Source organism: Brachycentrus maculatus, unplaced genomic scaffold (assembly GCF_059751285.1).
Source record: "Brachycentrus maculatus isolate JH-2025_06_01 unplaced genomic scaffold, ASM5975128v1 h1tg000180l, whole genome shotgun sequence".
NCBI lineage: Eukaryota > Metazoa > Arthropoda > Insecta > Trichoptera > Brachycentridae > Brachycentrus > Brachycentrus maculatus.
The window spans coordinates 1,312,045-1,339,378 of record NW_028280931.1 but is presented as its reverse complement, the minus strand read 5'-3'; the positions used below and the strand labels follow the sequence as shown (position 1 = coordinate 1,339,378).

Here is a 27,334-nt window from a genome sequence, read left to right as displayed (position 1 = left end):
TTGGTCGAAAATTACACTTAATGCAATCGCGACTAAATCGCAACAGCGCGATGGCACACTGACGAATGTAGTTAGCACCGATTATCACCTTATAGCACTTTTAGCGAAGGCTTTGCAAATTCACACATTCCCACTTATTACACGACTCGGAACAAGCCGACGATGATCACATGACACTTGTACACTGTATCCATTCGAGTGCACCACCGTATGGCTCCTGTTAAATCCTTCTGTTTGCGCACCAACTTCCCGGGGAAACGGTGTAACCGCGATGTTACCTGTTCGGAAGCCGGCAGGTTCCGGAAGACGGAGCGCGACCAGAGCGACGGGAGACGGGAGACGGGACCCGGAAGGGGAACAAAGCGGGAGCAGACTAGATGGCGGATACCGTCGGCAGCCGGCGGCCTCGCGCGGCGGGAAGAATAAAGAAACCTGTAATAGGCACGGCACACCGCGAGAGAAGCGCGATATTGATTTTTGTAAAACTCGCACGCGAATTCTTTTTCGTCAGGCTCGCGCCCATACTTTACGACGCTCGCCGCTGCGCGATCGAATAAAGCGCCGAAGAGAAACTATTCGGAAATTTAATACAGACTTATTGATGTAAACATGTTATACACAATGAAAGCGCGCAAGGACGGGACGCTGACGTGCAGTACCCGCGGCGACTCGACTCGTTCTGAGAACGGGGTATGGGGAAACCCCCCGCGCGCCGTGGCAGGGGGCCGCATGCGCACGAGATCCGGCTCGCGGGGTACGAGATATAAGGACGTGTAAAGCAAATCGAGGCGTATTACAAAAAGAGTCCGTCTGTTTCGCGCCGTAGCGGGGGAATTAAAGCTGGCAGCGATCTGTAGTAAGGCGGAACTGTTCCGAGCGCTTCCACAATCTGTACGGGTCTGGAGAGCTGGGGAGCTGGAGAGCGGCGGGTAGAGCGGCGGAGCGGCAGAGCGCGGTGGGAGTCGCTCCGGTCGCCGCGCCGAGGGAGGGCGGGCGCCGAGACGCCGGGGAAGCTGGCGCGGTACACGCGCCGGTTTAAATTTCTACGTTTTATTCAATTACCGTCTCGTTTCTCACTTACATATAATATATTTACTAAAACATTGCTCTTAACCTCATTCGCACTAATCGGTTCTAAGGCGCCGAATCTCGTCGGTGTACTTTTATACGTAAGAAGGCGAAAGATGAGGTGATCGGTCTGTCCATGAAATATGCTAATACTAGGTAACAAATAAAACAAAAAAACGATAGGTATATAATGTTTACATCAAACCGAGATAGTAATGACAAGGGAAAATATGGTAGTAAACAACGATAACTATTACACTGTGGGTTTATAGTAATGAAACAAATAAAAAACGAAGTAATATTTATGAACTGTATTATTCCTGCATTACATTGACCACTACTTGTATTATTCTTGTGTAGACTTTGAAACAAGACCTGAATTTCAGAAATTCAACTCAAATTTAAACATGAAAATTTTGATAAACACTTATTATTTCCGATTTTATTACAACTTTTTAATAAGTACGTTTGAAGCGTGCATACTTAGTATTTAAATCCACCCATAAAGGACCCGGACTTTGAATGGAATAAATAAACGGAAAAAATATCACAAAAAGTGTATCAAGATTAAATAACAGATAACGAAGCCACCTTTTCCGCAGCAATAGATTATTATTTTCATTATGTTGAAAAGTTTTTATTTAGAGTGCAGCATTCCATAACAAATGGGATAATTTATTGTTTTGCGAGAAGGTCGCGTAATAATCGGGCAGGTGGACCTCCGAATGGTTTAAAGACAATCTGTGAGAGCCGATCAGCCAATAGAGCGAACGCTAACAAATTGATTTATTCGGAGCCGCGTGGATTGAGTATTCTGGTATTTTTTCACATGCGTAGATAAATGTGAAGCAAGATGGCTTATAATCTCACAACGAGAGTAAAACGTAATACTCACCGGACCACTCTTCACCCGGCTAATCCAGAAAATCCCAGTCAAGGATCAGAAATTAATGAACTGAAAAAATACTAATTTTGTTTGTTTTAGTAATTAGTTATATTTTCTCTTTTTCCATTAAACATGCTTCTTACCTTAAGTTTTTCGTTTGCCTATTTACTGTACTGTATTTTACATTGTGCCCTGTGTTTTCTTGTTTGCTACTTTCTTATCTGTTTTCAATTGTTAACCTTAATTCCATGTCCCAAAATGAGTAAATGAAATTACTCATCGAGAGTATTATACAGTAAATCCCCCTACAACGCTGAGAAAGGTACCCCTTTATCTTTATAAGGAGTTAATGTTTTAAACTGTATCTAACATTTTAATCAGCGAAAATGACTGAAATGAGTCCTTTAAAATTAAAACACAATTTAAAAGCATTAACCCCTCCGATAATGCGGTACCTATCTCAACGGGGGGTTTACTGTGACTCATGTATGTAATATGTTTAAATAAAAAAATGAAATATAATAACCTAGGTTGCAAAAGAAAAGGCAAAATCATCAATTAAATCACGGTACACGATTAATTATATTTCACAACCGCGTTAGCAGAGTGCATGTACGAAAGGACGCGTAATAAAACGGGATCAATGTCGCCCATTACATTATTCATTTTCTCTCAAACCAAAAGCGTACGTAAATAATGTAAAAATGGCCGTCGCAAATGGTCAGGCGCGGCGGCACCGCAAGGATGGCGATGCCTATCTCCCGAGTGCATGTTGAATTCATTTTCGTTTCCATAAATAATTGTCCGCCGATGCAAATTCGCGTGGGTCGAGCCGAGCGCATAGCGGGGCGCACCGCGAGCCGCGTACCGCGCATATTGAAATGCCATCATTTGCTTTGCGCTAAGCGCGCAACAAATTGCGTGACAGAAGAATACGGGTGGACACTGGACGCAGGACTCTAACGCGCCGCTCTATAGAGAATACGCCAACTAAAAACTACATCATTAGGCGACCGTAGTGTACGGGGTACAATAACTACACTAACTGAACAAACCGCAAAAATATATATAAATCAAGACATAAAATATCTGCGGTCAAATAATTTATAACGTGAAGTAATTTTACGAAAGTACTCGCTTCCTAATAAATACCCAACATAAAGTTTAAAAAAAAATAGTGCAGTAAATATAATGTTGTTAAATAATTCCGCGAAGTAATGATGCATAAAGTTTAGTATGCAGCAGATTTATACGATGTATCAACTATTCCTATCCGCAGGCAAGCCGTATAAACTCGCTATCCATAAAATATACACTGACTTTATCGCGGGTAATATCAGAAACATAACCAGAGGAACAAAGTTGCGAGGCGTCTACATTTCAATACGCAAATATGCTGCAATACGAACATTCAACTATCAAGTTTCAACATATTAAAGTGCCAAATTTGGAAAAATAATACTTACTAGATGCTTAGTAAATTATGTAAATTCACAAATAAAAAATGAGTAATTTATAATGAGATTGGTTCTGACAATTTAAATGATATTTTTCAATGAAGCTCAAATAAAATATTAGGAGTTTTTAAGAAAAAGTATTTTTTAAATTAACCACAAAAATATTTGCCACGTTGAAGATGCCGCCTTATGTAAAAGTTATTGATAAGAAATTAATTCAAATATTCTTCTCTTTAAGCATTTCCACCCAATAGAGCATAAGCCACTGCATCCAAACAACGCAGGTTTTTTGGTCGTTAATCATATGAAGGAAAGGTTATCAATCCCGCCCTTCAGATGCCAGTCCTAAAACGAAAAATTAATTTGATTTATTTAGACCACCCCGGGAATGAAACCCAGGCTATGACCATGGTTTGCCGTGGGGGTAGCCTATGGGTTCCGGCACGGTTGCCAAACGCGGTAACCACTACACTACGGAGGCGGACCCTTAATCACTGAAATAAAAATAAAACGCCCCTGTATTCTCAAAGAAACATTGCATCAAACATATATATTATGTCTAAAACTTTCTATTTGTATATTAAAAAAAAAACGACTGTATAGTTTTTTTCACTATAAGTTTATTTCACCAGTGACCAGGTTTCGTCGTTTTCGACCTCACCAGTCCGATGATGTAAGTAACGACAAAACCCGGTCCACTTGTCAAATAAAATAAAAGTGGAAAAAAACGGTAGTTGTTGCTTCAAAAACTCGTACGTGTAAAATGCAGTTCCACTAATAATTTTCAGAACAAAACTTATTTCTGATTTTATTTTATATTTTGACTATAAATCATCTCATGTGACTTTGGGTAGAAGTGCAGACAAAACAGAACGAATGAAAAAATTGCAAAAATATTTAAACGCAAAAAGAAAATCAAAAAGTCACTCTCGAACAAAAGACCTGACCACATTGGAAATAAAAACTCGGCAATAATTCGCTTGAGGTTCGAAAACAAAGCGCACTTTGGTCCTGGAATGAATATTGCATATTCCGGTTGGTCCATTACGGCGACCGCGGGATTCATTGGCAGTAAAACATGATACGGAGTGCGGACTCGGCTCGGAGCTCCTCAGTGCCGTGTCGGAGGGTATTTATTTTTTGTTTGACTTTATCGGGCACGAGCAAGGAGTGGAAAGGGAAACGGCGACATGTGAATGCGATGCACGTAGTGGTGCCCGCTCGCACCTGCGCTGAATACTGCAACTTGCGAGCCAAAGAAGAAATTCAATCTAATGAGGTTATTTTATTAAATATGGAAAAAATACATAAATCCTGAATCTTGAACCGATAAAAATTACAGAGGCTGAATTTGTTTACTATTCACAAACGAATAGATACTACTTTTTTAATTACTTTAACGTGAAATAAGCTCACTCACCAAGTTGGGTTTTTGCACAAATACTAGTATTATTTTTAAAAATGATTTGTGCAATAGTACAAGTCGACATCATTACTTTCCGAATATCTAATATTGAAATAAAACATACGTTTTTTTTTAATAATTTGACCAATGTGTTTATTTAAAAAAAGGTTTAACGCCTTGCCGATGATTTGGCACAATTCGCTCACTCCTTTCAAGAACGTCATAAATCAAAATACTTGATTTTTCAGGCGAACGTTTTTAAAGATAAAAAATATAATACGATATATATTAAAAATAAGTATCAAGCCGCTTATTGAACTATTTACTGTGCAACAGATCTTTTTAAGTAAAACCTGAAGGCTTTTTCTGCATTTGAAAATTATTACGTATATTCAAAAAAAAAATTAAACAATACTTTTTCGTCAAAATCCAAAAACAACACTTTCTGCCCTGTAGCGGGTAAGTATTAAGTTTAAAATATGCACCTTTTGCTGGGATAGAGTACATTTTCTGGACATTCCGAAAACATGCACAACCGAAAATGGACGATTTTTGATTTATGACGTTCTTGAAAGGAGTGAGCGAATTGTGGTTCTGAAAATGGAGCGACTAGTTTACTAAGAATTTGTTTAAAAAATAATATTGAGTTAGAGAGGGGTGAGTTCGGTGAGTGGTTATATATTAACATTACTAACATTTTTGTAAAAAAAAAAACAGTAGAAAAGTCAAAAATGACTAACCACAAAGTAAATTATTAAAAATATTAATAATAGAATAGATACTACTTCTACTGAACCTTATCCACACCCAATGGTGCATAGGAAACAACATAAAATTGATTCAATGTTAATTTGATGGTTTATTATATGAAGGTAAGGTTATCAGTTCCGCGCTTTTAGTGCCAGTCCAGGGTATTATTGATTGAATATTAGAGTGAAAAAACACGTTTTAAATTGTGAATTTTAAACTGGGAATCGAACCCGGAACCTCAAGCGTGGTAGCTAAATGCGCTAACTACTACTGTATGGAGGCGGAAAAACGAATATATAGATGTATATTATCGTGTATCGCTCATATAATCGTTAATCGTAAACACCAGTTTGCGGATACGCAGGTGCTTCAACATAAGAAGTAATAATTTTTGTTGATCCATAAAGATTTTTTAACGCAACAAAATAAATTTGAGAGCCATTATGAATTAAGCACTGCGGTGTAAATAATTAGTGTGGTAAATCGCCTGAAGCGACTGCTGTTTAATTGGTCTACTTTTTCAAGACATTATTAATTACGACAGTTAAAACAATCAATTGAAATAATTTAATCGCCGTAACCGATCGCCGCTGATAACGGGAAGCGCACAATCGGGGAGCAACGTGTTCTGGGCAGTCGGACCGGATAGAGAAACAAAACACAAACAGGCGAGTCCGTGTTCGGCGCGCGGCGGGAACCGGAGCAGAGAGGCGAAACGGAATCACGTAAGTTGAGTAAATAACACTAATGGACGTGTGCACGATGTGGGAGATATCCTCCACTCCGCCCCTCCGCTCTCGGCCTCCGCGGCGGCTTGCAGTTTCTCGACCTGGCTGCTTTGGAAGCCGCCGTATGGACTACGCTTTTGCTCGCGAAGATATACGACCTATTTCAATACATCGGGAGAACTGAATATTATGTGCCAATACACGCGACTCGCAGTGATCTGCATTCGCTGCTATTGCACGAGAATAGACGTAGTTGGTTTACTTTAATGTTACTTTAACCTTAGTATTCGATAAGTCGCAACTTAATTTTCTCCAAGTCAAGGTTACATTTTACGTAATTGTTTTTTTTTTCTTAAAACACCGTCTTTGTATTTAAAAAATAAGTTTTTCTTTGAAATAATTATATGGTTTTGACAAGAAAAGAGTTATTCAAAGAGTTGAAAAACAATCTATGAAAATGTTTTTTTCTATAAATATTCTAAAAAACAAAAAACATCCACTATACATTATTTTTTTTAAAATCGGGCGTGGAGAGACGTGTTACCTCGCCGGCGATCGGCCACTGATTAAATGCTATGTTTACAAGTAGGGTGATAATAATATTTACCGCGACATAAAAAGTATCTTTCTTAGCAAGATAAATTACCGATAGAATACAATGGGCAAAACAATGAAAGAATGTTTTTCTTTGTAATTTAATGAAGAAATACACATTGCAAAATGTTACACACATTTATACACAAGAACGTACCTACATACCTACATAACACACCCTCGTATACATTTCAAGGTGGTAAAATAAAATAAACGCAAACTTTAAACGTTTTATTTTTAAAAGATAACTCGTATAAATAATTATTTTAAAGACGGTATTCTCCACTAAATTTAGAGGTAATTAATTTGTGAAATGTAATATTGAAACAAAAAATATAATTAATTCAATATTAGAACAATGTTACGGTAAGCTACACAAAGCGGCTGTAAAGGAAATGTAATTAAAAACTCATCATTAAACAGTGTTATAAAAATAAACCTATCAAATTACAATGTACATATATATAGTACATGATCTACTTGTAGGTTTGTAAACATGACTAAACTGCAATCCATATTAAACAATACACTATTAGCATATTATGCACTTGAATAATCAAACGCTCCATGCTACTTGGGAGTCGGTCAATATTCTGCAGACGGTTGCACTCACAGAGACTATTGTAACTCTGTTTTGAGCGTGCATATTCATGTAACCCGAGACAAATATTTAAGTTTAACAAAGGCAGTAACACATTTCGTGGTAGAGAATGAACATTCGGAGTGCAACTACATAGTTGGAATATTTTCCTAAGAGTTGTGACGAGAAATTAATCACGTATGAAAATGAATACACATGTAAGAAATATGTTCGTCGGTCGCTGTGAAATTTTGCTATTACGAAACTTTACTAAATTTTACAAAAAAAATGGCGGAATTTTTTTAAATAGCTCCTCGGCATTTTTTTTAAAGTCGTTTCAACGACAATATAAAAAATCTTAATTGATGAAATAGTGAAAAGATGAATCAGTAAAGAAATCAATGTGGGAGAATCCCAGTGAACGGGTAAGCGTTCGTGAATGAGATTCCGGAAAAAATGGGATCCGGAACGATCTTGATCAATAAATATGAACGGATCATTAAGATCCGATCGGTCACAAATGAGCCACGTCAGTTAAATATATCTATAGACTCTATCTATAGGGATATTTATAAAAAAAAAAAAAAATTTTCGCGAAAAATGTGAAAAACTTACGTAAACGAAATGTAATGTAAGTTTTTAAGTATTTTATTTATTTAACTTTACAATAAGCTTCAATGATAAGATAAAAATATTATGAAACAAAAAAATAACAAATCAGCTTTATTTTGAAGTCGACCGGAAATAGCCAAAACCAACATTGGAATTAAACAGATTATATTGCCAAAACCACGCGACTAATAAATATTTGCCTCCATATGCTGATTAAACACCGACCATATCAATTATGTATTTACGTATTGTATTGTAGATACGGATCGGGCATTATAGAGTCATTTGCATCGCTATTCGATATCAACGGTCGGGCAGATAACAACCTCAATTAGCCAGCGCCACAGTTTCCGGCGCAAGGAGAGCATACATTTATACACCGCACTATTATGATCATTTAATTGACTTAGTCAGGTAGCGAGGCTTGCTAAAAAGAGAGTTTAATTAGCCCTCGTTTGGAATTTATATGGCGAATTTCGAAACAGCAAACGTGACCAAGAAAAGTCGATACTAGTTTTGAGTTCGAAAGTGCAGTACTACAGTATCTACTCAATGAATTAGGGCCACCCATTATTTTTTTGAATACTCTGAAATCTTTTGGATTATTATATTTATTTTACATAAATACTTTAAGTTTTCTATTGACATCTAATATCATGTATATTACCTTCAATAATATGTAAAATATACCTGGATTATTTAACCCTTTACAAAAGTTCAAACCCTTTTTCTGAGAAAGGTCCCTAATTAGCACAGGTAGACAGATAGTTGAAAGTTCAAAAAATAGTCCTATCTCATTTATTAGTGAAGTTTCTTGAGTTCTGGTTATTGTTTTGTTCAGAGAGGTTATATAGTTATCGTGTCTTGTGAAAAAAACTTAATTTTTAATTTTAGTTCATAAAGTATAATTTTTTTTGTAAACACAAGTGTTTTTTTTGAAAAGGACGAAATGGGAAAAAGTAAAGACATTTCTGAGGAAAAAAAGTCTAGTGTTATAGTGCTACTGAAATTAGGAATACTATCTAATAGAGAAATTTCAAAAAAAGAAAACGTTTCTCTTCAAACAGTGGACAGAATTTCAAAATCAATAAAAAACCAGTCACCCGCCACCAGCAATCGGCGAAAGAACTGTCGTAGGATTAGAAAAACAACACCGAGGACTGATCGAAAAATCGTTCAAAGTGCCTTAGAAAACCGTAGAGCATCAGCAAAAACATTAAAAATAAAATTGGAAGAAGAGGGTATAAATATATCGGTATCAACACTGAGGCGACGTTTTTACGAAGTAAATCTGAAATGCAGGCGCCCTGTAAAAGTACCAAAATTGACACCACGAATGAAAGCGGATCGATCAAAATGGGCCAGGCTACATCGAAATTACTCGGTAGATGATTGGAAAAAGGTATTTATTTAAACTGAATTTTCAACATATCATTTTAGTAAATAAACTTATATATTTGAATTAAACTTAAATTTTCATTATTTTTCAGGTCATCTTTAGTGATGGGTGCCGGTTAGAAGCCGTGACTGAGAGCCGTCGATTCATCAGGAGAACACCAATGGAACGTTACAATGAGGCCTGTGTGGTAAAAGTTATCAAACACCCCCCTGCAACAATGATATGGTCATGTATTATTAACAATTTACCTGGGCCGTTGTTTTTCGTGGAAGGAACAATGAACCAAAATTCCTATAAGCAGGTCCTCGAACGAATTTTATTGCCCTTCTACCATACACTCGACCCAACAGAAGGTCCATACACCTTCATGCAGGATGGGGCACCTTGCCACCGGGCTAAATCAATAATAAAATTTTTGTCTAACAAAAATCTGCCTTTGCTACCCTGGCCTGGAAATTCTCCGGACCTTAATCCTATAGAAAACGTATGGATCATGTTAAAAAATAAGGTATACTCATTTCCAAATCCGACAGTAGACTGTCTAAAAAAAATATTCAAAAAATTTGGTCAGAAGACGAAGAAATAAAAAACATGATAAAACAGTGCATTTTAAGTATGCCAAAAAAGAATTGAGGCAGTTATTTCTGCCAAAGGTGGAAATACTAAATACTAACTATATTTATATGAAAATATATGCATAATTTAAGCGTAATAAAGTGTTCATGTGTAAATAAAATTCAATGTTGTTTTATTCAAGGTTTTCTCTGAGTTATTCCTGTTTGAATTGAGAAATTGCGCGAAATTCTGCGTGGCCCTAATTCATTGAGTAGATACTGTATAACTACTTGAAAAAGTTTGTAAAAAGAAAACAAAAAAAGAGCCATTTTTCTTGCTGCTGAAAAAAATTTACTACATAATTTACCGTACATTAAACGACTGCGATCACTCTCAAAGTCACTCAGAATTTTCATCATTCGTCATTAATGAAAAGTCGCAAATGGAAATAGCTTCAATTGCCTCTGTTAAGGATCAATTGATCGCATCATCAAAAAACATCTGTAACGTAAAAATGTAATTTTATATACCTTCGTGGCGCTTCATTATAGCTAACTAATTATAAATTAAACACAATATTCGTTAAAAAAATATCAAAAACTAAATTCTTCAAAAGTTATATAGGCTATATGCGATGATTGCGCAGGATTCGATAAAAACCTTGCTACTAACATCATGTTTTTAAAAGGTTAAATAATTCGCTGGCAACACGCAGTGTCCTAAATCACTTAATGTTTACTGTGAACAAAATGCTAATAAATGCATTAAAAATATTTATTTAGATCTACGGGTAAGTGAAATGCGACCACTTGCACGATAAAGCGAGCAGTGGCGTATCTTATTCGTTAGCGCATGTTTCGAGTCACGGAGCGATTTGATAAACGGTCGGTTAGCAGAGTCGTGACCGCGCACTCTCTACTGATACTGCCACTAACCGGTAGCGTATGTATTTATTCCCTAAACGGAACGCAAATATACACTTCACGGCAGAGGAGTAATTGAGGAGCGAGAGACGTCACGAGATGCAAACAGTTTCGTGTGTACATGATTATTATACATACTAAAACCAGAGGAAACAACATTTCAACGAGATAGGTTTACTCAAATTAGAAACCTCTACATCCATAAGTTTAGTCAATATTTTTTATCGGTGGTTTAATTATCTTCTCGCTAACATCGACCATAATGCCGAGTAAATAATAGAGTAGAATAAAACTACAAATACTACGGGCATGTTGGCCGATAAAGCGCAAAAGTCAACGTACAGTCGGGTATAAAAAAAGGCGAAGGACGGGAAAAGCGAAATATGTTACGATGAAAAGCGACATAAAGGATTTCCTAACAGCGAGTGGCTTTGATAAAATAATATATCAGTCGAATGGGAAGCAATATCGCAAATAGCGACCTGGCTGAATGCTATAAATGTAATATGTTCGGTAAAAATGAATATACCTGAAGTAACAAAGCTATAGTAGTACCCATCATTTATCTTGTGATGAAACTCAATTGTATTTGCATACTGAATGCTTTAGATGAAATTACGTATTCAGGCTCGGGGCGCAGTGGGTTGGTTGAATTGGCTGTATGCTCCTGTGATTGGAAAATGGCTGAAAAATCCGTCCAATGTATAATTCAGTCCTCTCAGCGAGAAACGTTTGCATTTGCATTCGGTGGCCGTGGGGGGAAATGGACGATTGTGGATTTTTATCGGCTTTGTATGTTCACGACAGCGGAGGTAGGGTCGCTTTTTGCTTGTCAACGGCTTTCAAATATTATTTTATCGATGCGGAAAGGGCTTTTTTTACATATTGTTTTAATCCTTTGATTCAAAATTCATTAAAATATTACGAACGAAAAAACATGCATGCATTATTAGTATCCGTATGTAATGTTATATTATTTACAAAGAACACCTACTACATGTACATAACTCACAAATCGTGATATTTTCGTTATTTCAACGGTTCCAAAAAACAAACAAACTTTAACATTTTTTTCTTCACGCAAAACTCCGGCAAATCAGTACTAGAAATGTACCTGACAAAATATGTTAAAATCCTTTTCCATTAAATTTACATGTTACATATACGTACGACAGTACTATATTTGATAAATAATAAATGTACCCAATCCAATATGTCATAAGTAAAGAAAAAGTACTGAAAGCGCACGATTCTAGGAAAACCGGTGCAACTCATTTTCAGGGCTTCGCAGAAGTCTCCGGCACCGGAAATGATGGGAAATTATACGGAAACTAGAGCGGGAAATAGTGAGGATCGACTGTGGTATATTTGTGCCATTGCTACTCAATCTTCGCTAATTTTAATTTTCTTTCTTTAAGTACACAATTAACGTGAACTTACTACACATAAATTTTAGAAAAAAATAATAATTTTTAAAACAAAGTAATTTAATTTAATAAAATTTTAATCTATTCATGTACGAATAAAAATAGCACAAATAAAAAAAATATATTTTAGGATCAAATTATGCACAGTTAATTATTCTTATAATATATGCATATCTTTCGTTTTTGTCCAATATAAATGTACAATTAAATGCGTAAGACAAAATAATCATCAATATTTGTTCATGGTTAATGTCGTTTTGAAGATTTATGCTAAGTATGATTTGATAATATTGAATAAGCATATTTGCAGGATCTTCGAGAAGCGGCGCTTGTCGTGTTTATCCATCAGAATAACCGATATAGGACTCTTATTTCCTGCCATCATATTATTATCCTTGGTTTCCCATCAAATCGTCGTGATCCCAAAGCACAAGCTTCCTGGGTGGCAATCTTCGAGATAGAGAATGCAAATGCTACGTTTATTACTACTTTTATTGCATTCTTTTATCAACATTTTAATATTGAATAAAGATGATTAAGTCAGAATTGATTTTATGCTAATTTGAAGCGTAAATAAAAAAGGCTTTATTAATTGTATGAGTTAATAGACATCCAATACAGGTATTTAATGGAAGAATTACTTTTTTATATATGTTTTCCGGCAACTCGTGAAAATGTCATAGGTAAATTAATAAAGATAAATATATTTGCGTATTTATGTATATTGATGATGTGTTTTAAAATTAAAATATTAAAAACAAAAAAAACTAATTAACCATCACACCGCCTCCCCACAGGGATATGCAACTTTAATAGAACGCCACTCCATTCTGTCTTTGGAAACAATATTTGCCCCTTTCACATTCATGTATCTCCAGATAATAAATTTCCAGTATGAATATCAATTTACACCTATTACCTACCTGGTGAATTGTTCAGTGCATAGAATTTTAAATAACTATCTCTAAATATACATTATAAATTAATCAATAAGTTTTATCTTACAACAAAGATTCAGTAACGAATAAACACAAAACAACAAACATTATTTTACACGAAATTATCGTTCACTCCAAATTGAACGAAAATAAACATTAAACCTTCTAAACTTTTGTTTTGAAATAAATCAATTTCAAAACAGGAAGAAATCTCGTAAAATTTTATTGAATTACAAAACAGCTTTGTTTAAAATATTGGAGTCGCAAGTTTGCGATTAAATAAAGGAGCGCACAAAAGGGGATGAAAATACTGGGTACGGTAAGTTGAAGAGACAATTTGGCTGGAATGTAAATCAGAGAGGGTTGTCTGTCTCTCCCGCTCGGCTTTGGGAGGGGGAGGGGGCGGCGGAGCTCCCGGGGAAAAAACAGACAGTTATTAAAACTTTTACATTACAGTTGTGAATAATAAAAACCCCCGCCCGCACTGGCTGGAGCAATGGATCCCGATTCATATTCAAATTCGACGAAAATATGTTTTGCGAGGGAGAATTGTGCATTGGCGTCGCGTACTGGGGACGTGCGTGAAATCCGATATCGGCCAAATGGTCTATATTGATATTGCGAAATATCAACTCGGTCATTTAGTTGCCGAGTTGAATAAAATTATATAATTAAATCGCGTGGCATATTTCAACAATTTCAATATTCATATTATTTTTTGACATCTCAACATTAATGAAGAAGATTATGGAAGTCTGGGCATTTACGGGGCTTACGACAGTGAAAAGTTGGTTTAAGTGATCACTTTACACACGTGTAACATTCACCAATTCTACCCATAATTGACAATCACATAACTCGAATTCATAAAAGTTTTATATATATGATCCAATTTCGAAACATTGTACTTGAATCACTTAGAATTTCACTAGAGACATCCATCGGTGTGATGAAGAAGCTTTTTTTTATTGAGCAGAAACTCTTTCATTTCACGAGAGCCCCCGGTAAATGCCTAGACTTCCATATTCTTCTTCATCTATGTTGAGATGTCAATACATAATAAAAAAAAATAACTCCTATAATTGGAAATAATCCAGATTTGTGAACAAGCATTTCGATGCACTCAAAATATTATGAATTTCAATATTTGTTTCGGATCAAGTTTTCCCATTGTTTTTGCCAAAAAGTACATATTTTTGTTTGCGATATTATTTATTGAGGTAAAATTTCCGAGATCAGTCAATAGGAGTGGCAAATAGTGAGGAAATTAGAGCACAAACAAAACGCGTCATGAGCAAATGTGAGCAGAGCGTGAAACGAAATTAAATATTTGAACATAAAACAAGCCAGACTGAAGCACTATCGCCGTACGAGAGAAGTGTTCCGACAAATTTATAATTGGGTTTGTTTTAACTTCAGAATGGAACGGAGGTAGTTACAGTATACAGCGCGATAGCTTACCACATTACGCCACAACAGGGAATTAAATCAAACAGAGCCGGTACAAGCGGAAGCTACACGCTTTTCACTTTGAATGTAATAAAACGGTAATTATTTTTCTCAATTAAGTGCTGCCTGATAAAATTAACGAAAACCTTTTTACAGCAGCCGAATAGCGATTGTGGCAGACCACATTTATACGAGTAGTACATATATATAGGCGTCGTAATTTTGATAATATTTATGTATGAAAATGAAGTGCAACCCTAATAATGAATGGAAGTGAAGCGAGGAGTTGGCAAAAAATGATGAAAGTAGACTGAATGCAGTCGAAATGCGATCTCTCAGACGAATGTGCGGCAAAACGATGTATGATAGATGTTCGGATGGTGAAATAAGGATAAAATGAAAGGCTGAGATAAGCATTATCGGTGAAATCGAAAAAAGTATGTTTAGATGGTTTGGACATGTGAGCAAAGAAGGGTAAAAAAATATGAGGCGATGTGGAGGTGATCAGAGGAAGACCGAGGAAAACTTGGCATGATCAAGTTTATCAAACTCTTGAAAGTCATTAGGTAAGTAGTCGGAATAATCGGCGGGTATGCATGAGGAGATGCAAGTATGTGGAAGAGGCGAGGAATGTTTGCAAAGACAGAGTTGTGTGGGATTCTATTCTCTGCCCACCCCTGCGGGAAACCGGCGTGACGGTTAGTTATTCATATTTGAAGAAAATAAAAAGAGTTTAAATGATTTTAAAAAGAAATCTATGTAAATACATAAAATGCTAAAATAAGGAAAAAAGTTTCTATATACTGAACGTAAAAAGATATATTTTTTTTAAATGCATACAAATACACAATCGATGCTGTGCGACAAGATTTTAAGGCAGAATGCATCGGATCATTTACTTTATTTTAATACCAGAAATAGTAGCAAAAATAGAGTAAGTTTAATACATGTATTCGGGGAGTGTCTCGAATGAATTGGGCTGTTTATCCCAGAGTGTAGAGTGTGGAGCGGCCAAAGCGCTTAATTGCACATCCAAACAGTGGATACAGAGGGGAGAGTTTTCCGTATTTCCCTGGGGGTTGCGGGTCGGACCGCCGCACACAACACACGGCACAATTAGCGGACACTGCGGGGATTATACAGAGTATCATCGCGCTTTGCGGAATTCAAATGGTGAATCCAGTGAACAAACAGCGCTCCATATTGGAGGGGTAGCTTATTACAATTACGCTAAAAATCATTCATTTTAGCACATTGCGCTTTGTCTCCAATTTAGGGATGGAAATTAAAATACCATACGTTGGCACATTAATTGAACAAGTCCATACTGATTTAAGCTTTTTTTGAATATTTAATTTAAGTTTTACTTACTAAATGCAACTTTAAATAATTTTACACCGAATAGAAGCCAGCGGAAGGAACGCGGCTAGCGAAACGTATTTAAAAAATGAGGAAATTGATAATTAAACCAATTTTTTTGGAAATACCCAGACTTCCATATTTTTTTTATTATTTTTTAGCAGTTATTTTGTGATAAAATATTTCTATTTTTAATTAAAGTTATACTTACTAAATACCACTATTGACAAATCGATAAGAGATAAAAATCGATCTGAGAAAATCAGTATCGAGAAAATTAAGAAAGGTGTGTTTGGGCACGTGAATCGAATGAGTGAAGACAAAATTGTAAAACAAATTTATGAGGCGAATGTGGTTTGCGACAGAAGCAGAGTAATACTGAGGAACAGTTGGCTTGATCAAGTTATTCAAACACGTGAAAGTGGTCAGGTCAGGAGTCGGAATAATCATCGGAAATGTATGAGGAAAATCATGAATGCGGAAGAGGTGAAGATTGTTTGCAAAAACATATTGATGTGGCGTTTTATCCTCTCTGCCTTCCACTGCGGGGAAGCGGCGTGTTGGTTAGTTTGTTAAGAGTTTTAGACAAATCGACATGAAGGTATCCATTTTCACGGTAAGAAACAATATATTTATACATTTCATTTTAAATTAAATTGTAATATAAATATTACCGGTGTAAATTAGATTTTCGGGACACTGGTGATGTTGCTTTAATAGCCCATCATAAATTAAATTTATTTTTAACTTTACGTTGAAATTGGTTAGAACAATAACTTGTATAAAATTAAACTTGTATAAAATTAAATTCTCCGCAATTTGAGATTTTATCATGTTTTTATTAAGGTCGAAGTTTTTGGCTTTAAAAAAAGAAGGGGAAATTCAATTATTGTTTTTTTTCAACAAAACAATAGTTCAATTTCCGTGGCCGACGTATATTTTGCCGACGTGAATTTGGCTAAATGAAATTTTACATAATTTTTATTTATCTATAGAACGTATCTTAAAGTACCCATCAAAAAACATGTTTATATGATTGCGATACTAGCACGTTTAAACCATTATAAAATAAAATAAAAACGTAAAACAATTTCAAAGTATACTGAGCGGAACAAATCCAATTGTAATCAGAAAAAATACGATTGTAAAACACGCCGGTTATGTTTGAAATAAAATAAAAAGTTACAGAAGGTTTGTTTTATGCTTTAGAGTGAACTCCGATTCATCTTGATTAGGATTTCCCCATAGCGAGCAATAGAAATGTCGATAAAGTAATTCATTTAGAGATTGTGGATTGCCTCGGATATCTGTTAGGGAGTTATCGAACAAAAAAGAAAAGATGGATGTGATACGAAAAATATCGGGAAATTGAGATCAAAGAAATATTATTAATAATAAATAATAAAAAAATACACGTAATATAGGCTTTCTGGCAAGAAACATTCATAATTTTTTTCATTTCATTAAATTAGAAATTTTAATCAAAATACCATATCAAAAAATTAAATATCTTATGTTTAATTTTCAGAAGTTATGAATGAAATAAATTGTATAATAACTTACTTAATTAGAATAAATATATGTACATAATTAAGTAATATATTTGCATAATAAATTTGATGGCAATATTATATAATACTTAAAACAAAATTCTTCCAAGCTTTGTTCGAATGGGTAGTAATAAAACCAACATTGTAAAGATATTGTATAAAATGAAAATACAATTTTCCCAGTTTTTTCAGGGTCGGTTATTAAAAGGGGTTGTTTTATGTTTGCGTATTATTACTCGGAGGATTAATCTATCAGTTGAAAAGGCTATCACCCACAGGGGTGATGAATGATGATATTATGCTAAAACCCAGAAAACGGATAAGATTAACAATAATTGATTTGTTGACCCGAATAGCTGTGCGAGTAATCTTTAAAAGGTTCGCGTAATTAACACGATTAACAAAAACGCCGTCGGATTAATTAGTACACTCCATTGAGTCTCCTAATTAAAAATGAGAATTAAATCCCGATTACAGGCGAAGTGAGATGAAAAGTTATTTCGCTCGGTTTATTTGAATACGCATTAATTGAATGCGTTTATTCAAGCCGCCATTTTTCACATTTCATAAAATAATCAATTTAAATTAAATATCGTAAATCTAGCTATTAAAGCTTTATTAACGTATTTCAGACCCAAGACCCCTTTAAAAACCAGAAATGTGTACCTATTATTAAAACAATATTTTGAGATTGTTTTTTTTGTGTCAAATAAAAATATAAATTGATGGATGGGTTTTAATCACAAACCACTTCAGAAAATCACAACACAAAATTCAAGAGAGAATTTAAACTAGGGTGGAAGTGAAATCGCGTTAGATACCCAGATAAGTCCAGTCTAGATAAATTTAATATCACTTTTATTCAGTAAATAATAAAATTGATTTCTTTCGTTGGCTTTTTGAAAATACAGATAAACAATCGGTTTAAAAATATAAAACCTGAGAAATAATAATAAATAAACGTACAGAAGTAAAATAACAGTTATCCACGTGAATAAAGTTTTTTATACGATCCCTTCGGTAGGCTAGAGACAGTGGATAGTAGGTAAATGGATTGCAAATAGGGTTATTATTCGTAGTTGGTTACAAAGAAATTCTCTTGATTAAGTAAGTACTTATCCTTTCATCGACAAACAGTCAATTGAAGTGCAAATATCAGATAGTAACAGACATACGTTAAGACGCAGTAATTGGCTAATGTTAGATTATGAGAGCCTTGCGATTTTAAAGATGAATTCGCGTACACAAAAAATCAATGTATGAAAGAATATAAAGAAAAATCAAAGAGTTAATGTCTTATTAAATGAATACTTGTTCATACTTTTTAATGACAGCTTAGTTGCTAGACGGAAATTAAAAAAGGACAAGGGATTAAAACAGCACTTAAAAATCTCGCCGAGTATTAAAGTTGAAGGCGAATCGGAGCACCAGGGGAACATAATCATTTCGTATCACGTAGCAACCCTCGCGCGGGTCAAACCGATGTGAAATTGATTGCGGCGCTAATTAGCTGGATGCACTTCACGGTGATTTGGTCGTTCACGCGATTTTCACATCGAACGGGCAGCAGCATGATGATTAAGTAAACGACCATTTCAATACATAGGTTTAATCAACATATATATGTAGTTTAATTATCTTATTTAACGATTATCCTAGTTACATAATAATTATTTTGAAGTGACAAGAGCGTTCCGACATTGATAAATAAAAGTAATGAAAATGAAATAATTGATCACTTTAAACTTGACAAGTGATTTATGAAGAAAAAAAACTTAATCTTCCGGAACGTAATATATATTCGTATTGATATTCTATTCCACAAGCGATATGAAAAGTTCACTATTAAAGAGATAGATATTATTTAATTTATCCTTTCTGATGACAGAGGAAATATATTTCAAATGACGGGGACATTACAACATTTTTCCAATTTATCGATAAAAAAAGATAGCACACAAAAAGAAGAAGCGGAGAAGAAAAAAACGTAAATAAAAATTCTTTTGACAGTATCGGCAAAGTTGAATTTCCCAGAGGACATTAACTTTCGATTGAGCTTTTCCATTAGCGAGCAACGGGGAGAGAGTCGGGAAAAGATGTTTCGGGTTATTTGGGAGTCTGTTCCCGTTCACTCACCTACTACTCGCTCCTCGCTCACGGAGGATGAATACATAATAGCGGACAGAGTTCATAATGTAATTAGCCTCTCGTAATCTCCGCGGGACGATGGAGGGCTAGGGATGGAACATTTTGTAAACGCTCGAACCGTAAAAACAATTGAGGAACTTATAAACACAACGACTGAAAAATACAGTTCTCACTTTCGAATTGAATTCTCAGCTGCCTGGTATGTTAAATATATTAAAAAAACCCTATCAGGGTTCCAAAATAATTTAACTGAAAAAAATACTTTATGGAAAGATATTTGTGTTAGTGATTGGTTATTTTTTCTTATTTGTTTCCTTTAAACATGCTTCTTACCTTATGTTTTTTATATGCCTATTTACTATACTCTTTAATTTTTTTATATTTTATATTTAGCCCTGTGTTAGTTTTAATTAATTCATTTTAACCTTTCAAAACTTTCTTATTTGTGTTTCAGTCTTGCCTTAACCTTAATCCTATGCCCCAAAATGAGAAATAGAAATTACTCATCGGGAATATTATATATATGACTTAAGTATGTAATATGTTTTAAAATAAATAATAATTACCAAAATACACAAATAGTAAAAGGCGCCATGTTAACTTTCCGAGCCTAGGTACATTTTGTATATACAAAAGCGATAATTGAATATTTTACGAGGCTGTTAATGGAGCCAATAAAAGACGGAACAACATGCGAATACTGGGATAATTGCGGTGTATTTGGGAAAGAAAATTTAAAAGTTTAATATTTTCCGGGCTGATAACGTTTTTACGACCCGCAGTAATTTATTTTTACGTTCGACTTACTCGGAACGCTTGTTATTATATTTTACAGCAATAGAAGAAGTTAGACGAAATGCGAAAATGAATTATTCATGGGAATCCTTCACGAATCTACGCAATTTACTTCGTGTTTCGGTATCCTTTGACAGTGTCTAGACTTTAAAAAACTAATTTGTATAATTCTGTCTTTCAGCAGAAGTCTTCTCGTTAAATAAAATTGTAAAAATGGCATCGTTCATTACATATTATGACACAGTTTCATATGATAAACAAACAACAATTTAGCGAATTATCGAGTTACAGGAAGAAAGTGGGTGATTTTGAAGTCATAATGTTATGGCGTAAATCGAATATTTTTTATTTCAACAAATTACACACATACGTTACATATATAATATTCCCGATGAATAATTCCAATTACCCATTTCAGGCATGGGATTAAGGTTAAATGAAAAACAGATAAGAAAGTAACAAACACGAAAACACAGGGCAAAATGGAAAATATAGTATAAATAAATAAAAGGTACAGTAAATAGGCAAATATAAAAAAAAACATAAAGTAAGAAGCATGTTTAAAAGAAAAAAAACTCAACACTAACACAAATATCTTTTCATTAAGTATTTTTTTAGCACATCCATTTTGGATCCCTGACTATCATATTGTGTAAAGGTTAAGTAAAATCGTAAAAGTTCGTAAAATGAGACGTAACGAAATATGAAAAAGGTTAATGCGAACATTTTACAAATGGATTTCATGAGCACTTTCGCCGGTGACACGATGAATAAAATAAATAAAATAACCGGCTGAATAGTTCAATGATCAACTCCGTCTCGGATTTCACGACTCAATTCCCGGTGCGGTCACAATATTTGACCACACAATAATAATTCGGGTCGCACGCCGATCGTGTTACAATGGCGGCGACGCGGGATGGCCGGGTCCTCTCAATGGGGCCGGGAGATGCGTGAAATGCGCGGAACGCATCCATTACCGCGACGCGAGGGCACGAGACCTTCGCCGGGGTCCAATTACTGCATTCACATAGGGAATATGAGCGATCTAGAAGGGTTCTACGAATTATGTCGGGCGCGCTATTCAATCAACCTTTTTCAACGATGAATGTCGAATCTTGCCGAGGTAAAAATATTTATTAGAGTTTTATTTGGGATTAACAAAAAGATGTACAAAAAGGAAACGCCATTCAATGCCTCGCACAATTTATAAGCCTTTTAGAGGCAACAAATAACTGAAATAACAATGAATAATATGTTCATTCTTCTTTTTCAAACACTTATCCGCACCCGATGGTGCATAGGGATGCAGAAATTAACTCGTGAGTTCTAAGCGTCATCTGTTGAAATTACTGTGAAAAAGGCATGAAGCTTTTATCTACTTGGTGAGAATTATTTCCAAATTATTTTATCTAGTAAGAAACGCCTTTTTGATTTTTTACGTGAGGTTATTAACTATTTTATAGAAAACTTTGTTTTAACATTAAATTAAGTATTTTAAGTATTTCCATCCTCTCTGCCTACCCCTGCGGGGAAACGGCGTGATGGTAGTAGTAGTAGTAGTAGTAGTTAAGTATTTATTTACATTAATTGACATTTCAGTTTTCTGGATACGTCTGAAAAAAATATTTTCAGACGTATCCGTACATTGAGAAATTAAATATGTATGTTTATACCAGGAGAGCAGAATAAACTAATGGAATGGAATGTTACAAGTAGGGGGACAGTTTACGCAGACGGTTAAGTAATAAAAGGCGATTAATGTAAAATAACAGCATTAACGAGGTCGCACTAAAACTTGGCACTTTATTACCACCGTAAGTCTGCCAAGGCTCTAGTGCCAATTTCAAGCTAGCATAAAATTGTTAAAGCAAGTGTTAGCAGTAATGGTAATGCTCCGGCAATACACATTTACGGGCCACTATTGCGTAGCTTCTATGGACCGACTATTATTCATTATTACACTATCATATTATGCACTCACTTAATTTATTAAGATTGATTTCAATATATTATTTGAAAGTTTATAAAAACGATAAACATAAACGCAGAATGCATATTATTCTGATTTCAAAGGCGAATATTTAGATGTGTGCTTCGGAAGATCTTTTTGTACAGTAAAAACGTACGAAAAAAGGAACTGAAAATGGAAATTACAGGACTAGCACTTTCAATGTTTTTTGGTCATTGTTGACATGTGTAAATAATATGTCGTACATTTTAAATTTATGTTTAACTTAGTAAATATAGCTATTTATTAAAATCTATTCTGACACGTGTTTCGATTCATTATGCATAATTTTCAAACACCATATGTAATAGATTTAAAGAAGTAGTGGTATTTACGACGTAATACTTAAATTAAAAATGGATTGATTTTTACCACAACGTGACTGCCGAATCGATTACTGCAAATATTTCGTACGTTAGGAGATATCTTAAACTTTACGATTCCTGCATATTTATAACGTTGCCTATCTCTGAAGTGTTAGAAAACCTCTGCCCCAGGTTCTAGGCAAACAATAAATAAATAACCAAATATCAAAGAAAATAAACGGAATTTGTTGCACTCATTTATTTCCTTTCCCGCAAGAATATGTGTCGCATTCGATACAGGGAACGTGCCATTAAAGCGTCGATAAAAGCTGTTGCGGTTGTAAAAATGGCCAATACAGCCGCGATCGTATTATGGGCCAACGATGGCATTAAAAGCATAATTCAGCCGGCGACATTGGCGTTTATGGTCATAAAACTCAGTCGTGGGTGGCGGCGCAAGGGTGTGTGGGGAGGGGGAGGGGGAGGGAAGGTCCACGCACCCTACAGGTGTGTGGAGAGGGTGCCTAGTACTCATTAAACCGAGAAACAATCTACTGCCTACTCTACTCCATCACAGCTAATGAGAATAACTCGCCATGGCTCTGAGGAAATGGCCTCATTACTACAGTGGGAAATTTATGGTTGTCCCGAATACAGTTGACATATCCAGTGGCGACGGGAAACCTTAACTTAGTTAATCAACATAAAAATTGCACGATTCCTTATTTACGTGCTATTCCGGCGTCAATCCAGAACTGAATTAATTCTGCAATTTAGATAATTCTTAATAATTCTCGTTACATCAATAAATTCGATGTGAATAACACGGTGGGGGCAGGAAAATGAACTCTATCCCTATTTCTGCGGGTAACGGAAATTATTTTGGTCGATATTCCACTACAGAACACAACACGCTTTAAAATATAATGGTCGGTTAGCAAAAAAAGTACTTACCGGAGGGTTGTTGAAAAATACGTCGCGCTCATCATCCTTGGTGTTTACACGCGGTTTAATACTGTTGTAAGAACTCACCTGCAAGCAATAAAAAATACATTAACAAATGTTTTAACTGACTCCTTTTAAATACCAAAATAAGAATATTCCACTTCATTATATGTATTTTTATCATCATTTATTGATAAGTGGTAATATTGAACAATGTATACAAATGTTTAAATAAATATTGAAAATAAACACGTCTGGTAAATTTTGTGACGACAAAACAATTATGCAGACAAACAGAGCGATATTAACACGTTATAAATATGCCAATAATTATACCATCTGCGTGATGCTAAATCATGGATACGGGAAAGCAAATGCAACGCATGATCTGGTAAATAAATATGTATTTAATATTATCGTGCTGATAATGATCTCATACAACCAAAATGCGTATAACACAGTATCGGATAGGAACGATAACACGGGTTTAAAATGGTGCAGTCTAAAAAAATCGTAATTGTGCTTTTGGAAAGCGCCCTTGAGGTAATAATTTACAAATATTGTCCCATTCAAATTATCGAAAATTATTGTTATTATAAGTGGGACACAAGAAAATCTAGATAATGATTGCATTGAACATTGAATCTAAAGTCACAATCAGCGGGACTATACTTTTATTTTTAAAAAAATACACTGACATATTAAAATTTAGTAAATAATAAAAATAAGCAAGTAAACAAAATGACAAAAAAACCGTGGCTTCGTTGTTAGAAAAACTAAAACATCATTTTATTTTGTACTTGAACAAAAAACGTATAAGTATTACCAAAGTCGAAATAAACAAAGTTATTAATTTTTACTTACGTTAGCGTTGACGAAATAAAATTTTATAAAAAAAAGATACTTACAACATTTTGAGTGTGTCCAAATACTTGTTCACAAAATCTGGATTATCTCCAATTACAGGAGTTATTTTCATATTATTTTTTGACATATCATCAAAGATGAAGAAGAATATGGAAGTCTGGGCATGACTTATATGCCCAGACTTCCATATTCTTCTTCATCTTTGATGATATGTCAAAAAATAATATGAAAAAGATACTTATGGTAATATTACAAATAATTTGAAGTATTATTTTATTTAAAAAAAATTCTAGTTGTACTTTGTAAGCCAGATTGATAAGAAGTCAACATGATCATTAAAATAATCTTTAATAATAGTAATAATATTTACAAAAAATACTTTTAAAAGATACAGAAAAAAGCGAATAAATAAAAAAAAAAGAAAAAGAAATAAGCGAAATAAGGCGAGCGAATTCCAAATAATATACGAGTATACAATTTTTTTAAATCAACTAGTAATACTACAATATTAACATATCGCTATAACGTTTATTACTTAATTACTTCACTTGGAAGTTAGACAAAATATCAGCAAGCATAATTTATTTTATCATAGAGGAAAATGATACGAATAAACGGCGATTAATTATAACAAAACAGGAACTACGCAACATACATTAATTGCGTTTTTACAACACCGCGGATTGCTAGCACGCGATCATCGTAATGGAGAAGTTGAATATGCAGTGATTATTATAATAAAAAAAAACTGTATGCAATGAACTTTGATTGAAACGTACAGCTTTATGACTAGTAATCTAGAGTTTGGTACAAAAAAACTCGTAAAACATGGAGTCGATTCGAATAGAAACATTAACTCGTAGTACAGGAATCTGTATCACCGTTTATAGCGATTGTAGGTTGTAGAAGTATCGGCAAATATTGTTATCGGACACATTGATTCCTAGCTTTGGAACCGAACAAAAGAATTTACGTGAAATATATATATATTTACGGTCCGTGTTGGATGGTTTGGGTTTGTTTAGCTTTGTGGTTCGGGGAGAAAATGCGGATATTGATAAATAAAATAAAACTGACATTTGAGGATCACCCAGGAAGGCAAACATGTCGAAATGCGAAATAAAATCACGCGAAAACCACACAATGACGCTACGATATAAAATAAACGGCTAAGCACTCGAGTGAACGTTGCTATTGGGTGAAGAGAGAAGAGATATAAAATAAACTCGGTGAAAAGTAGATATTTATTGTACGAGTACGTGACACTCGAATAGGGAAGTATAAATGGTATTTTCGATTGGTTGTATACTATCAAAATGTACCAATCGAATTCCTTTGATCAAGTGTCTACATTACATATAAAATGGGAATATATTTTTTTTGAATTACCTAACGTCCAAGTGACTCTGAAATCTAGCTACGGCTTATGCAACTCCGTTTATCATGTCCCCACTCAGGCTTCAACTTTATAAGTTTCATAGCCTATGCCTACTTGTGAGTGGATTTACTCTTTATGTTTAAAGTTACTATAATTTCATGTAATTCATGAGTGAAAATTCTAGGCAAAACACTCGCTATGAGAATATTATGTATGTTAAGAACTAAGTTGTGGAATGTAATACCTGCCGCGCATTCTTAATGGCAAATGCAAAGGAGGTTCCTATCGTGTCAAACAAGGAATGTAAATTACTGCAGCTAAATTCAGCTGTTACAAATTCGACGTTCGTTCGCAATCAAAGTTAATAACGGGAAGTGGGCGAACGTGATAAATATTGATTAAGATTAAAGCGCAAAAAAAACTAATGACTAACAAATCTATCGAAGGCGTTTCGAATGAATATTATTATTTATGGGATAAGGCAGGGAGTAAATCAAAAGATAATTAAAATTTAAAACCACATATGTAAAACAAATAAATATAAAATACATCCACGAAAAAGTAATTGTAAAAATTAATAGGAAAAGTATACTTCAATAAAAATATTATTAATGCAAATCACTAACATTATTTAAATTAAAGATAACTATTGGAACCATGTGCGTCAATACTGTTCATTCAAAATAGATTTTTGATGCACAAAAAACTGTAAAGTAGCTTAATTTTTCCAATATTGCCACAAAAAATACACACGTTCGTAAGTACGACTTACAATACATTATAACGTTTTTATTTAAGGTAAAAAAGTAAAGAACGTTAGAATATAAAATATTTTTTAAAGTTTCAATTACAAAATTAATTTTAAAAAATAAAATAAATAAAAGGTAGTATCTATCAATAAATTAAAATCAAACAAAAATATACTCTTTTTTATAAAAATTAAGTATCTTTTATTCCTCATTCTTCTTCGATAGAAAAAAATATATAAAAAACTAACGAATACATGGGTATTCTAGATAATAAAACTAGAAATAAGGTAGTAGTAAATAACATATCACGAGAAATTTCGATAAAAAAGGAAAGCTTTAAGGGAAGCCTCTACAAGTTCGCAAATAAACTGAGAAAAACTGACCCGATTAAAATAAACATTTCAAGTAACAGAGCTTACACATTTATTATCCACCGTAAAAAAAACAAAGGACGCC

At 34.4% G+C, this 27,334-nt stretch overlaps 1 protein-coding gene across 13 annotated transcripts in view; it reads right to left on the bottom strand.

Annotated features, from left to right (window-relative positions):
• Window positions 1-27,334, bottom strand: part of tay (tay bridge kinase) — a 340,896-nt gene that overhangs the window by 96,160 nt on the left and 217,402 nt on the right. For 11 of the 13 annotated variants that reach the window (XM_088262457.1, XM_088262460.1, XM_088262462.1 and 8 more), the window contains exon 7: window positions 23,894-23,971. The exons of the other annotated variants lie outside the window; for them this stretch is intronic. In XM_088262457.1, the coding sequence (XP_088118583.1) occupies window positions 23,894-23,971 (78 nt within the window). The remainder of the gene's footprint in view (window positions 1-23,893; window positions 23,972-27,334) is intronic. 13 annotated transcript variants of the gene reach the window in all.